Genomic DNA, 16,597 nt, shown 5'->3' with positions numbered 1-16,597 from the left:
GTGGGACTAGTGTAGCTGGGATATGTTGGCCGGTGTGGGCAATTTGAGCCGAAGGGCCTGTTTCCACACTGTATCACTCGATGACTATGACTCTATGACCTATGTTTGTCTTTGCTTTCAATACAGCCTCTGACAAAACGTGAAGCTTTGTGCAGCGTGAAGGGTTTTACATTGAAGTATCAATCAAAAGAAAACATTACCTGGCTGGAGCATGTTGGAGATGTTACAAGTTACAGCTTTCCTCTGACTAATGAAATTAAAAGTGTCTCTGTGATTGTTTTCAATTCCATTGGTTCTTCTAAAAGGAATTTTAAACTAATCCTATCAAAGGACAGCAGCAAAGGTTGGTGAACTGCAGTTCACTATGCTTATTAATTTTATTTTCAGGGCTTAATAAGGATTCTGTATAAAATTAAACTCCAAGTAACTTATGAATGGATTTATTAACCCTCATGATGAATAGCTTTATTAATTGAGTTATGAGAGCTTTGCAATCATTGTCCTTATCATGTGTAATTTCAAATCACTTTTTTTTTATTACAGCAGAACCTGTTCTTCAATCCCTTCATGCCAGTGTAATAAACTCCAGTTGTGTGCTTCTTTCTTGGAGAGTGCTTCCTCTTAACTGCCAGCCAACATCTTTTGTGATCGAATGGAAAAGCCTAACAAAGAAAGGTGCTGAGGACTTGAAATGGACAAGGGCTTCTGGAAACTCCACCAGCGGCTGTATTCATGGTAGGTTTTGTTTTTTAATTTGCATTGTCAGAATGGTGGGCCTTGTTCATGGGGTATGGATAACTGAATAGGAAAGAACTGAGTAGGAAAGAACTGCAGATGCTGGTTTAAATCGAAGGTATTTACAAAATGCTGGAGTAACTCAGCGGGACAGGCAGCATCACTGGAGAGAAGCAATGGGTGACGTTTCGGGTCGAGACCTTTCTTCAGACTGAATCATTGTTAATGTTAAGTACCTTGGTATTATAATTTTAACAAAGGTACTATATAAATGTCTGCTATTGAAGATATGGAATTGTAGTCTTTTCTATCAGTATTGCTGTCAGTAATCGAATGGTCACAAGTTTATTCCACTTGAAGGAGATTCAGAACTGATATTGAATGCAATCAATGCATTTTTGCCTCATGGTGTTATGGATGGGGAGCTCTTGTAGTTTATTGAATCATTGATGTTTTATTAGCACAACTAGGCCAGTTTGGACAATAAAGGAGCTATTTGTCCTTTATAATAGACAAATAGTTCCTCTTCTCGGCTCCTGGTTTGTAGACTAGCAGTCTCCAGCATTTTGAGTGATCATCTGAGTCCATTTTAAACGCACTGACTGCTTCCTGCCTCTGCCCCCCCCCCCCCCCCCCTTCTCAGCAGCAACTTTCAGAACTTTGTTTTCTGGATGAAAAAAAACCATATTTCCCCAATCTTCTTCTAATCCGCCCCTTGTGCAATTTCACAGCGAAGCCTGATATGGTTTTGCACCAAAGGTGAAGGAAGCAAGAACTTTGTACCAGGGATGGGGCTTTTTATCCATGGATGAAAAATTAAGTTTGGAAGAAGATAGCAAGAATGATGCGGAATTGAGTGCTTGCCTAATCAATGATTGAAAATTCAAGGGAACAGACGGAGAGAATGGGATGAAGATTTACCTGAAGATTTACCTACAGTGTCAACAGGGAATGATGATCTAGGGAAGTTTAAGATTAGTTTCTAAAAGATGATTCATTGTGCAGAGGCTGAGGCAAAGGATTCTTTATGTCCAACTGGTTCAGAAATTTGCAATTGTTATGACACTATTCCCACTAACCTATGACTAGTGGACATTATCCTCACAAATGGTTGCATGACATCATACATCTTTACCGGAGGTTTCACAAAAAGCTGGAGTAACTCAGCGGGTCAGGCAGCATCTCAGGAGAGAAGGAATGGGTGATGTTTCGGGTTCGAGACCCTTCTTCTCTCCCGAGATGCTGCCTGACCCGCTGAGTTACACCAGCTTTTTGTGATACCTCCGATTTGTACCAGCATCTGCAGTTATTTTCCTACCTCATACATCTTTACCTGTAATTTCCACCAGTTATAACCATTGCTCACAGCATTCACTGTAAATATCTGTACTAGTCCCATTGATTAAATCAACCAAGAGATGAAAAGCAGGTTTTATCCCTGCCTCAGGACAAATGGCTGTTTGCAATCTTATCTGGCTATCTATCTGGCTGCATGCTTTGCTTCTGATTAAGTATCTTCTTGCTAGCCATGGATTCTGGCTGAATCTAAATGGATTATTTTCTTCAGAGTGCCATAGACTAGAGGGGATAGCTTTAAGGCCAGAGGGGCAAAGTTTAAAGGAGATGAGCGGGTGGTGGGTGCCTGGAACGAGATGCCAGGGTGGTGCAAGCAGAATCAACTGTGCGACTTAAGTGTCTTTTACATCGGCTCGTGGATATACAGGAAATGGAGGGATATAGATCATGTGCAGGCAGAGATGTTTAACGTGGCATCATATTCGCCAAGGACATTATGCGCTGTGGGACCTGTTCCTATGTTGTACTGTTCTATGTTCTATATTCTATGTATAACACAAATGTCATCTACTGATCCCTTTATAACATGGCCCATCTTTAACTCGACGTCAACCCATCAGCTACTGAAACCCCCAACAATATCTTAGTCCTCTCTCGATGTAACTTTTCTCTCTTTGGTCCTCTCAGCCAACTCTCCAATCTCCATAAACATCAGCTCATCCAAAACTATGTTACATATGTCCTAACTTTATGGTGCAGCAGTGGAGCTGCGGCCTTACAGCGAATGCAGCGCCAGAGACCCGGGTTCAATCCTGACTATGGGTGCTGTCTGTGCGGAGTTTGTACGTTCTCCCTGTGACCTGCGTGGGTTTTCTCCAAGATCTTCGGTTTCCTCCCACACTCCAAAGGCGTACAGGTTTGTAGGTTAATTGGCTTGCTATAAAAATGTAAATTGTCCCTAGTGGGTGTAGGATAGTGTTAGTGTGCGGGGATCGCTGATCGGCGTGGACTCGGTGGGCCAAAGGGCCTGTTTCCGCGCTGTATCTCTAAACTAAAAAAAATCTCTAAACTAAACTTGCAAAGCCTCTAAACTAAAGTTCTGATCTTCATGTTAAAATCTCTTATTGGCTTCCCTGTATGTATGTACCTGCCTGTATCTGTAACTATCTTCTGCAACACAATATTATCCTTCCAGCTCCATCATTTTGTGCTTTCCTCATCCCATTTGTCCAGCATTCGAGCTTCATGGTATGGAATTATACCCAGAATCCATCCACCTTCCTCTCCTCCTCCAAAATCTTAATATTTGACCTGTGACTAAGCTTTTGGCAACTTCTCTTTTTTTCCTTGAAATTAACATAAATTAATGTTTCTCGGAGGTAGTCGCAATGGAATCAAGCTGTTCTACTTGCCACCATTAGTACACGTAGGTGGAAAGAATAAATTGTCTGAGAAGACCCTCTGAGGGGGTAAAAGGCTCCTTTTAAATATAACACCATTCTTTTGTGTGATCCGCACTCCCGACAGGTAACGTTCAAATTGATGACGACTTATTGTCCCTATATCTACACCTCCATGTTACCCTCAATTCCAGTTATTATTTACAATCACACTGTTTAGCACAGTTAATTACATATGAAAGAAACAAATTCTTCAACAACAGAGTTTATTTGATGCTCTGTAATTGTAGTTTATGTTAAATACCCTCGCTGTTATGTTAGAAACTGCAAAAAAGTTGCAAAGAGTGACAACCTCCAACAAGGCGAAATATAATCACCTGATCATGACATGGCCCTAATTGAATTCCCATCAATATCCCAGGGATATCTATTGACCAGAAAGGGAATTGGACCTGCCATACTTAGCATCGGCTCCAAGAGTGGGTCTGTAGCAAGCAACCCACTTCCCAATTCCCAATCGCGCCCACTCCTTCCTACCATCTACAAGTTAGTAATCTACAGTAAGAATACATTTTGCTTTTTTAGCCAGTGTCGTTTTTGGTACACACGAGAAACTTGACACCATCTCGAACAAAGCAGCCCAATTGATAAACATCACATTTTCAACCTACATTCAGTTCATCCTCTTTACATCTCTCTACTTCCTCTTTACATCTACGCTGTCAAAACTACTTAGATCCTTGTGGTTCAATTGACCCCTCTCTTCTGAACTCCAGTGGATACAAACCCAGGCTGTTCACCCATTTTAGGCGTTAGTCTGGTAAACTTTCTCTGACCTGCTTCCATGACATTGAGAGCCATCCTAAACATTGAGATCAATACTGTACAGAACAGTCCATATGTGATCTCAACTGTGCTCTGTATAACTGAAGCATAACCTCATTAGTTTTGTATTCAGTTGCCATTGCAATAAACAATAACATTCTGATAGGTTTCCTGAAAACTTCTAGTACCTACATACAGTGCTTCCTTTTTTAAACTTTCATGCACTTGGACACCTTCTGCTTTCCAGAGTTCTGCAGTGTTTCAAAATTTGGATGAGTTTAAAAAAAACTTCCCAGCAAAATAGACAATTGCAAATTTTCCTCCATTGTGCTTCATCTGTCACCTTTTTGCCCACTGATTTAACTTATCTATGATGCCAGTACCTATCTGTTTTCACCAAGCTGCACACATTTTTGTAACCTGGAAATCCATCTCCATTCCTTCGTCATGACTTGGTCAACATCCAAAGACACCCGATTTATTCACAAAATGCTGGAGTAACTCAGCAGGTCAGGCAGCATCTCGGGAGAGAAGGAATGGGTGACGTTTCGGGTCGAGACCCTTCTTCAGACTGATGTCAGGCGGGCGGGACAAAGGAAGGATATAGGTGGAAACAGGAAGATAGAGGGAGATCTGGGAAGGAGGAGGGGAAGGGAGGGACAGAGAAACTATCTAAAGTTGGAGAAGTCGATGTTCATACCACTGGGCTGCAAACTGCCCAAGCGAAATATGAGGTGCTGTTCCTCCAATTTCCGGTGGGCCTCACTATGGCACTGGAGGAGGTCCATGACAGAAAGGTCAGACTGGGAATGGGAGGGGGAGTTGAACTGCTCGGCCACCGGGAGATCAGTTTGGTTAATGCGGACCGAGCGCAGGTGTTCAGCGAAGCGATCGCCGAGCCTGCGCTTGGTTTCACCGATGTAAATAAGTTGACATCTAGAGCAGCGGATGCAATAGATGAGGTGTCCAAAGACACCCAGTCTATAAGATGTATGACACGATCTTCATTACCAAAACCACAGTGTCGTGAAGAAGAAAACGATACTGCTACAATTTTGAGGAATTTTGTTTCACAACGCATTGGGGACCTTTATTATCATTGTTGACTGTGGAAGTTTCACCTCATTTTCTCACAGATACTATTGAATAATGTGACTGGAGCACCATGTAGTTATGGATAACCTCAAACATCACTAAATATTGTAATCTGAAGAAGGGTCCCAACCCGAAACATTGCCTGGCCATTTTCTCCACAGACGCTGCCTGACCCGGTGTAATCCTCCAGCATTTTGTTTTATGCTCAAGATTCCAGCATCTGCAGTCTCTTCTGTCTCTCTTGCTAAATATTTTGTAATGACCCTGGTAGCTTTGTAAGGATATAATGGTAGAAATGCTGACCCATTGAAATTAAATATTATGAAACAGAACTGATTCAAGCCTAATATTGCTTTTTTTTTCTTTTTACAGACCACTTTTACTTATCTGTTCAGTACCAGCTGACAGTATATCCATTTTTTTCTGAAACGGAAGGACAACCATACAGGATTTATATGACAATTAACCATGAAGGTATTATTTATTATTTTAGTGCAAAGCATTTAATTGGTAACACATACTTACATAGGTGGGAAAGGTGATAATGTAATAAATGTGTATTCCTTCATAAGGTAGGGTACTGTCTGATTCAGCTCTCCCCCATTGAGGACATTGAACTTTGTCCGAGGAACTGATGCACTATAATGCTTTGCAATGCTGAGAGCTATATTCTGCACTCTGTGTCTTCCACTTTGCTCTATCTATTGTAGTTGAGTTTGAACTGATTGTATCAATACATGGTATATCTAATGTGATTGGATAGTATGCAGAACAAAGCTTTTCACCGTACCTTGGTACATGTGACAATAATAAGCCTAAACCAAAACTTTGTGCAAAATAATACATATTTACTCCATTAGATTCCTTTGATGTCAGAAAACATTTTTTTTTAAAGGGACACGAGGCCTCAGGTCTTTTCCTGTTCTTGTGTTATTTGCTACAATAGCCTTCATCCCCCCTCTGATTATTCATCATATTTTTCCACATGTCATTTCCTCAGACACATTTTATCTGCGTTGTCAAGCTATAATTGTTAAACTTTATACTACAAACTTTATTTCTGGTAGTCTTTGGTGTGTATCTGGTATGGTAAATGACATCTGAAGGCGCGGTGCTCAATTCTTTTATTTCTCCCATCCTGGGTTAATTCTCGGTTGTTCTCTTTAGCTTCTGATTTTGAAACGTTATTGACACAAACTTGCAATTCCACCCGGCTCACACTTCCCTCAAGTGTGCGCCGGATGATGCTAGTAGAGTTTCTATCTATTTAAATCTATATACTAAAACTCTTGTTTGTTTGTTTGTTTGTTCCTGAACTACAGCCAAAACGGTACGAGTTGAGATGGATCGTGTTGATACAGGGAAGTGATTAGGATGAGTTGAGATGGATCGTGTTGATGCAGGGAAGTGATTAGGATGAGTTGAGATGGATCATGTTGATGCAGGAAAGTGATTAGGATAAGTTGAGAAGGATCGTGTTGATGCAGGGAAGTGATTTCATTTCTTACCTGGATTGAAACTGGTTGTTAAATTCATCTGCTTACATATTGCGTTTCTCATCATCAATGCCCCAAACCGCTTCACTGCCTTAAAATTACTTCTGAAATATCATCAAGAATGTCTGACCTTCCAATTGCTTCATGCCTTTGTCTGAATGTCTACAATAACATCAATGTCGTTTTATTTTAATGAATACAAAAGTTCACAATAAGCATATCTAGGATTCACTGTTCCCTGCAATTGCAGAGTTCAGTTAGTGTGTTGCAGGGATTTAAATATATCTTTAAGTATGGAGAATGGAGAAAATGAAGTATGATTACCTTACTGACTTCGTCTAGCATTTAAATGACAGTATAGGAATGTACAATTTCGTCAGTGGTGGTGTGGACCATTGTTCTGAATGTTCTTCACTAATATTCTTGGAAGCATTTGGGAGATAGAGGTAGGCGTCAACAAAATTGAAAATTAACAAGAGAACGGAAGAATTCTAGTGTGGGACAAAATTGCCCATTTTGTCACAACATTGTAACCATAGTGACATGATTCATTCCATGGTAATATTTTATTTTCTGTGTCAAATCCTTAAAGCGACGTGACCTTGTGATTCATGGAATGGTATTGTGCATTTTATAGTTTTGCATTGCCTGCTTCTATCTTTCTAAATGTTGCTTTTATTAATGTGTGCTCCTCCATAATGCAGACTCCATTCGGTAACAACGTGAGTCTTTATTAAAAAGACTGTCCTCTCTTTTTTCCCTGCTGTCACGTTGAGTTCCACTGATCTTAGCAATCGTATGATACTTCTCTTCATTCATGTGTGGGACTTGTAATGTCACATTGGGTGACACCACAATGCAGGCTTTTCCTTGGAGCCATAAATGACTGTAGGTTCTGGGGTCTTGAGCAAAAAGTAATCTGTCAGAGGAACTCTGGGTCAGGCAGCATCAGTGAAGGGAAACAGTGGTTCGGTTCGCGACACCACCTCTGGACTGAGGGACACTCTCGACCCAAAATGTCGATTGTCCTTTCCCCTCCATTGAGTTCCTCCAGCAGAAACGAATTTCATCACCCACATTGATTAATAAACACTGATGTCAGATGGGACACTCAGCTGCCACCTTTAGGTGATCATTTAGCTTCAATGTACGCATTAGATTGATCCATAAACCTTTGAGCTGTAAAGGTCAATATTGCACTTAGCCAGCCAAACATTAAAGGAACATTTATGCTGATTTTCATGTCATAATAACAGCCTACTGTCTTAATTACTCTGAGATAGTGTTGTTTCATAGACCTTTTCTTGTAATAATAAAGAATGACATCCAAATGCTATTTCTCTTTCAGGGGAGGTGACAAGAGCCAATAACACTGGAATGCAGAACATTATTTTACCACTTGTATTTTTATCGTCATTTTTATTGATTGGAACCTTTTTGATATGCAAGCAAAGGTATGTTTGTACATCTTTGTTAAATTACATCAGTTTAACTTATTGAAATGGTTTCTTTTCTAATAGTGATACACAAAGTGCTTCAGAGACCACTGTCACATCCTTGTTTTTTTCAAAACATCAACTTGAAAAGAAATAGTTTTGGAAATTGGAGATTTGTAGCAATCAAAATGAAATAATTATTTTTAAACGCTAATTTAACTTTAACATAGTCTGTGTGGAGTTTACACATTCTCAATGTGACTGCGTGGGCTTTCTTGAGGTGCTTTGGCTTCCTTCTAAACAAAGTACAAGGGAGGTGATGAGCAGCAATGAGTGCAGACACTGGCTGAGGCAGATCATATCCCGGTCATGTAAATAAGTCATTCTAATGATGGGACAGTGGAGTGTTTAAAGTTTGTTTTGAAGGTCAAATGTGACACACGTTATGAACAGTTTGACCCTCCGAATTCTTCCAATGATTTTCCTTCCACGAATGTCAGGCTGACTAGCTATAATTTCACTATCCCTTTATTTTTTAACAGCTGTGTAACATTACCAGTTTCCCAGTCATACGGCCAGAGGTTTATTAAATAGCGAGAATTGAAGCTATTTGCTTCATTTTAAGAGCCTGGATATGTCTGGATAAAGACATTTTGGTCAGAGATAGGTGCCAAGAGGCTTCTTAATGGAAGAAAGGACATGTTTGGATGTGGAGAATATTTCGGAGATTAGTGCCGAAGTGGCTGAAATTACAATGCCTGTGAAATTTGTGATGTGCATGAGATGAATTGGAAAATGCTGATTTCTCCAGTGTTGTGGATCCTGGAGGAAATTATAGATGGAGATGCATGAAGTCATTTAAAATCAAGTCGAGAGTTATAGAGTCATAGAGTCGTACAGCATGGAAACAGGCCCTTCAGCCCAATTTGCCCATGGTGACCAACATGTGCCATCTTCACTTGTTCCACCTGCTTGCATTTGGCCCATATCCTTTGAAACCTATCCTAATCATGTCCCTTTCCAAATTTTTTTCAAACATTGTGATAGTACCTCAACTTCCTTCAGGTTGTTCCATATTATGTCCAATTAACTACTTAAGCGGTTAATCCAGCTCAGTGTGAGTTAGAAGTTAAAATGGAATCAGAGAGGTTGACCAGAGACATGTTAGAAAAGAACAGGCACGGCTGAGAATTTCAGCAGCAGGTAGCCACTGCAACTGAATCTTCATATGTACGTGAGTGGTAGAATCTTGGGAGAGCTAAGGAAAATGTGGAGAGAATAAATTTAGTTGATAGTCAACATGGACTCAAGTGGGCTTAAAGGCCTGTTTCTGTGCTGCATAACCCTGTCAATGCTTTAAATATTGAAATAATTGTGATAATTATTTTAAAAAGCAAAATAAGTATTTAGATTGCAATGTATAAGTACATGCAATCATTGTTATGATTACTTAAAACATTAAAGGTTATTACCAGCCATGTGAAGAACATAACTTCAAATATCAAAGAATGTTATTACAAATAAAACTATTAGTCAGTTGCACATAGCAATTTCTATTCCAGTCATTATTTTTGTACTGATTTAATAATAACCAAGAAAGGAAACTGGATTACCTTCTTTACTGAATTACAAGTATTGATATATAATGATACTGTACCTGTGTACAACCAAATACAGCAAATTAATTAGCATCAATTAAAGTTAATATTCAAAAAATGCATTGGCTGTGAAGGTGTAAAATCAATGTCAAGTAAATACCTATATATGCTATAATGGTAAAACCATCAATATCTGAAAGGATGCTTTAAACAGATTAATATTTTACTGTTTAAGGGAAGCAATTTGTCATTCCCACTGTTCAGAACGATATTCATGCTCATCAGCAAAGTATTTCATCGTTATTCCAGCATAACATAACCATATTTTGCATTGATGACACCTTGTTAATTTATAGGTTGGTTAAATTAAACAAATATCACATGAATGGTTAATCTTTTGATGAATCATTTCAATAAATCCCTTCTGAGAGAAAATTTCTACCAAATTGAGTTGTGAATATAGTTTCTATGCTTTATTTTTTACTGGTGTAGATCCTGAATTTTATCCCAATTAATGAACGTTTTGCAGCAGAGAGGGAAAGGTGTCCTCCAGTAATTTTGCTGCACTCTTTAAAGTGTCTCTATCTGTGTTGCAGCTTTATTTAATACTTTCAATAACATTAGAATATTTCAAGTTATTTAAATGAATGGATCATCAGCTCTCTTTGCTTTCTATGTTCAGTTTTGTTTCTCTAGTTGTAGTTAGATGTTAGGCCCTGTCTGTTTTTGCATTTTCTGTTCCTATAATCCAGCTGCTCCCATTTGTTTCTTTGACTGATCTCCAAGTTCACTCTGTTACCATCCCACCATGAGAAGGTTAAGTTGTATTAAGACTTGTTACCATTGAAGCATCTTGCTTTCACATGAATAGTTGACATCCAGCGTTTTTCTGAAGGTTAGGCTAACAATCAACACATCATATGTAAATAAAGATCTACTGAGATGTTCAATTCAACAGAAATATTAAATTTCCCGTGCTTGCTCACGTCGGACAAATTGAAATTTGCCATATAAAGTTGGACTTTAGTTCAATGCTTCTGCATTAAGTATTTAAATACATGTGTCAGAAATGTGGTGAATTAATAGTTAACATTCTTTACAATTAGAATAAGAAGTCTTGTTTGGAAAGATGTCCCTAATCCTAACAAGTGCTCATGGGCTCAAGGAATTAACTTTAAAAAGGTGGGTTTTTAAAACATTATATTCTTTCATTAATTGTGTATTTATGAATAATGAATGTGAGTACTTAATGAATATGTAAGTCAAAATACAAAGATTAATGGGTGATCAAATAGAGTGATGGATATTTGAGGGTGGTTGTGCAGAAATTAGTAAGCGTTTATACACAGTCTGAAGGCTAATAGGGAATAAGGGGGGAAGAATGATGGGGGGGCCTCATTGAAGCGTACCGAATAATGAAAGGCTTGGATAGAATGGATGTGGAGAGGAAGTTTCCACTAGTGGGAGAGTTTTGGACTAGAGGTCATAACCTCAGAATTAAAGGACGTTCCTTTAGGAAGGAGATGAGGAGGAATTTCTTTAGTCAGAGGGCGATGTATCTGTGGAATTCTTTGCCACAGAAGGCTGTGGAGGCCGTCAATGGATATTGCGGCAGAGATAGATAGATTCTTGATAGGTACGGGTATCAAGGGTTATGGGGAGATGGCAGGAGAACAGGGTTAGGAGGGAGAGATAGCTCAGCCATGATTGAATGGCGGAGTAGACTCGATGGGCCAAATGGCCTATTTCTGCACCTATCACATGAATATTGCTCAAAGAAGTGCATTTATGGTGGAGATATTAATGTACACTGGGTTGATAAAATAATTTTATAGTTGAGTTAAGGCTTTATAACTGTACGATAATCAAAACACTGAATTGATTGAAAATCTAATGGATGGAGTTTTATCTGATAAACATCTTGAATATAAACTCATGTGTCACACAAATGTCAGATTAATACAAGTACTAGATCAGGGGTTCCCAACCTTTTTCTGTCCCGTTTACCCCTTTGCAACTTTTCAAACGTAAATTTACCCCCACCCCGTTTTGTTCAGTAATTTGAGTTTACACTTCTACCATAATAAAGCAGCTGACAAAGGGGTAATTTTAAAATACTGTTTTTAACATTATTATTTTAAGTTCAAATAACAATAATAGCACATAACAATGTTATTTCACTTATTTATGAACAACTAATGATGAACAGATACCGGTATACCAGAACCAAACACAGTCAGTCAATATGTACAAATCTAAAATCAACAAATTCACCCCAGGTTGGGAACCCTTGTACTAGATACTCTTGACCAATTATCTTTAAGCTTTGTAATGTTCTTTCCAAGTGACAAATATCAGCTAAATTGCATTTTATAAGTACCTTTCATGCTCTTAAGATGTTCTCCAGTGTTTTGGAGCCAATTAATTACTTTTGAAATGCAATCACCATGGTTAAGTGACAGCAGAAATGTACTCAGCAAGGTTCCCCTCAAGATAATGTGATAATAGGCAGATTATTTGCTTCACTGATGTGGTTGAGGAATTATTAGCCTAGTCACTGGAAAACTCGACTTTCTTGTGAACAAGCATGATAAACTCTTTTGAGTCCAGCTGAGAGGACAGAGGGGTGTGCACCATTTTTAATACAGTAGACTGATCCCCCCACCCCCCCTAGCATTGCTCTGGGTATCAGAGACAAATCTTTATATTAAGACTTCAGGAATAGAACCTGAAACCACAGACTTTTGATTCAGAGACAAGAGTAATATTAAATATCTGGTGATTAAATAAAATGACTTTTCTTCAAGCACCAACCACTGCAATCCTCCTAAAAGAAAAAGGAGGAGCTGTTGGGAAAATAATATCGCTCCTAACTATCTCTAGGTGTGTAGCATTAAGACTAGTGAGCCGTTAACTTCAGAATACCACATGTTGGTCCCATTCCATTGATTTCTGAATCTCCTGCCTATTGTTGTGGTCAGATTTTCAACCCTCCATTCTAGTTGAAACAAACACATAACAATGAAAAATTGCAACAAAACTGTATTTTTGTTTAAGATTCATTGTACTCAGATTGAAAAGCACTCATCATAAACTATGTTAGGCTAAAGACCACAGATAATTGCATGTCCTTTGTTTTTGTTAGTCAGCTTCTGGGAACACTGGAGAGACAGTCGGAAGGAAGCTTGTGGTTTGTTGCAACATTGATGGTACCTCTTTGGACTTGCACAAACTGGAATATCAATGGGACATCCCTCAATATGCCTTCTGAAAAATTGTTTAGTTATTTCTCAGTGCTACATTAACAATGTAAAATAATGATAAAAATAATTTCTAAATGAAGTGCCTGACTACCGGTGTTAGTATCATTGTTATTACTTTGTTCAATTACACAACACATTTAAAATTTCTTGCTTACTTTATTATTGTCATTCTATTTCAAATTAACACAAGAGCAGAAAGTGATACTGGAAGATTAATAAAGTATAATACAGCTAGTTCTGCTATAACCTGTTTCCATAACACAAATTGGACATAACATGAATTACATAACATAACATAACATAACATGAATTAAAGAACGCCATTTGCATTATGCAGTTTGAATTGGTTGTAACATGATTTTGATCGGGAATTAGAGAATCACTTAAAAGTTACTTTGGAAATTGAGAAGCAAAGAAAAAGACAAAAAAGTGCTGGAGTAACTCAGTGGGTCAGGCAGCATCTCTGGACGACATGTATAGGTTATGTTTCAGGTCAGGTCCCTTCATACAACCTTTAGCAGAATAAAGGCTGCCTTAGATTTAATGTAGCCTCCCCACAGTAATTAGACCCCACTGTCTCTTGAGAACACAGCTACTATTTAATGTGGGTGGCCATTGAAATTGACAAGCAATTGCATCTATTGACACTTGTGCAATGATACTCTATTAAACAATGTAACACTTATTCTTTAGTATTTTCAGCTTGCAATAACAAAAATAAACTTGTTACTATTGATATGTACTTTCGAAAATCTTGCAGAAAATACCTTTTTATTATTATGGGTCCGAAATTCTCTAGTCCCTATCCCTTTTACCCGTTGTCTTTAGAACACAATTTTCTATAACACAAGATTTCTTAGGAATGCAATAATTCCATTATAGCAGAATGACTGGTATCTAACCCTACTTACAATTATCAGTGATGTCATTAGTTGCTGTTGAGCTGGTATTTGTAAAACCACTAATATTTGCTACCGATATCTGGAAAGGTTGTTTTTGATGTTTCCCTATCTTACACTTGTGAGCGATCCTAAGACTATATTAAATGTTGTCTTTCTTATTGCAGTCTGATGGTATTGCAAACTTATTTGGGAAACACAATAAAGGTGTTCTGCCTGTTGCCTCGCATCTCGCGGAATCAGAAATATTTGCTGTGGCAATCATAGAAGAGATTGTACAACTTAATGAAGACAAAAGTATAATTGCCATGCATTCTGAAAATGAAGGAGTAACAAAGCAAAATTCAGACACACCTAATATTCAAGTTCTTTGTGAAAGTAATAACTTGAAAGGGAAAATGGAATGCGATGTGGAAGCCATTTGTGCGCAGTCAAACTCTGAATATTCAAAGGTTGTGATAGATGTGGAGATGGATCCACTTTGCAAAAAACACAAGTGCTCCAGCAACTATTCCGACGAAGGTGTGTATTCAGGCAACGAAACGGACACTTCTGGTAATGAAGTTAATCATCTGTGGGAATGTCAAAAACATAGACTCACAGAGCTAATCCAATTTGATGAAACCCAGTCAAATTCTATTACTTCTTCAGAAGGTTTCTTTGAATCTCAAGAAGAAGAAACCAAAGACTTTTTCAATGGCATTGATGAAGGAGTAGACTTTTGCTACTTGGAACAGAATTCACGTAACAACACTGAAAAATGTGACGCAGGAGGACCTGCTGTCCAAGAGCTGCCACCTCTGGAAAAATGTTTATCTCTCAAGTTTCAGAATGCATCTGAAATATATTCAATATCTTACCTGGAATCATTGCTGAAATTCAGCCTGAATTCAGATTACCCTCCTCAGAAGCTGCTCAGGTCATATGTGCCTCAGTTTCAAACAAAAACTTCTAAACACTTAAAAACAAGCAATACAGATGACCAAATATCATCTAACCATCTGAAAGGTTTGCCTGCGATTGACTAAGGTTTTGTGTTCGTCATTACTTTCTATGGTTTTGTGTTCTTTAAATCCATTCCAAACCCAGGATTGGTGTGTTCCTGAGTTGCGGCCTTGTGTATACTGAACACTTCATTCTTGCATCTTTTTATTTCTGTGGCCTGATAACACCAGAAAGATCAGTAAGACAGTGCAATTAATTCATCGAAAGTCACAGAAGAATAAATAAATCAATAATTATTGCTGGGATATAGGAAGGGGCACTGCTGGAATTAAGTTCCGCTCTATTGCTTTAAAATCACTAACTCAGGTACTACAATTTGAAAGCAGTCTGGATTTCAATATGATTACGATGCAGAAGAGAGATGGAAGATGCAAGACAACTACATTTCAGAAGAGGCATTACATCGATGATAATCAATAAACAGAGAGTAAAATTTGTTCAGGGGTTGGAATCTCTAGCTTAAAATCTGTCATAATTTGCTTTGATGATTTATATGGTTGAGCGTTACATTGGAACAATTGAGTACTCTGTTAAATCTCCAAAGATTCCAAAAGCACGTTTGAATGTACAGAACTCTGAGCTGGCATTGTCAATATACCCTGATACCACTTCTGCCTTAACGTGCTACACAAATGGAGGCTCACTATTGACACACCATTACCTTTTCCTTCAAAGGATAAATATATTCAAAATACTCATATTATGAATAAATGTTAAGTACTATTAATTGTATTTAATGCCAAATTCAGCATTTTTGCTTCAAGGACATTTTTTTAAATGGCAATGTGAAATTTTTTTTGAGCCTTGATGAGACTTGAGGGTCAGCCTGGGCATGGCTGTGTCAGCCTGGGCATGGGCTACTTTCTGTGTAAGAGCATATGTATTGCCAATAAGATGGTACATGAGTCGATCAGGAATCTTGAAATGTTAGATGATTTCTACACTTTAGGGCTCCACACTTAACTTTGTTGCATCTGGGCTATCAGAATAAAATCAGCCAGAATTCCTGTAAATGCTTCAATGACATGGTAGACAATGTTTTTGCAGAAAATAAAGACAGGATCTTTTTGAAAGGTAATTCGGAGAATAGTCGGGCATGAAAATAATCTTTAAACTGCTAACAGTATGTGAAATTGTAGTTCACCAATTGCCAGTGTCCTTAGGAGAGAAGAGAATAGAACATATAAGATAGACAAAACATTGCTGAGTAACTCAGCGGGACAGGCAGCATCTCTGGGGAGAAGGAATGGATGTTGTTTCGGGTCGAGACCCTTCTTTTCAGACTGAAGAAGGGTCTTCACCCGAAATGTCACAATTCCTTCTATCCAGAGATTCTGCCTGTCCCGCTGAGTTACTCCAGCAATTGTTATGTCTATCTTCGATGTAAACCAGCATTTGCAGTTCCTTCCCAAACATAGGAGAACATATATATACATACGATAAACAAATACCAGTCAATTGTAGCAAACAAAAATACAGAAAGAGGGTTCTGTTCTTGTTCATCCTCATGCCTCATTTATGCTGCTGCTAGCGAAGTCATATTCTGTCC

General features: G+C 38.4%; 1 protein-coding gene across 1 annotated transcript in view; it reads left to right on the top strand.

Moving 5' to 3' along the window:
- lepr (leptin receptor) overlaps nucleotides 1–15,501 on the top strand; it is an 86,076-nt gene extending 70,575 nt beyond the window's left edge. The window contains exons 13-18 of the mRNA XM_078408014.1: nucleotides 127–343; nucleotides 544–735; nucleotides 5,724–5,825; nucleotides 8,196–8,301; nucleotides 10,988–11,063; nucleotides 14,211–15,501. Of these exons, the coding sequence (XP_078264140.1) occupies nucleotides 127–343; nucleotides 544–735; nucleotides 5,724–5,825; nucleotides 8,196–8,301; nucleotides 10,988–11,063; nucleotides 14,211–15,071 (1,554 nt within the window). The 3' untranslated portion in view covers nucleotides 15,072–15,501. The remainder of the gene's footprint in view (nucleotides 1–126; nucleotides 344–543; nucleotides 736–5,723; nucleotides 5,826–8,195; nucleotides 8,302–10,987; nucleotides 11,064–14,210) is intronic.
- Nucleotides 15,502–16,597: the final 1,096 nt, after the last annotated feature.

This window comes from Rhinoraja longicauda, chromosome 11, assembly GCF_053455715.1.
Source record: "Rhinoraja longicauda isolate Sanriku21f chromosome 11, sRhiLon1.1, whole genome shotgun sequence".
Taxonomy (NCBI): domain Eukaryota; kingdom Metazoa; phylum Chordata; class Chondrichthyes; order Rajiformes; family Arhynchobatidae; genus Rhinoraja; species Rhinoraja longicauda.
This window is presented reverse-complemented; position numbering and strand designations above follow the sequence as displayed.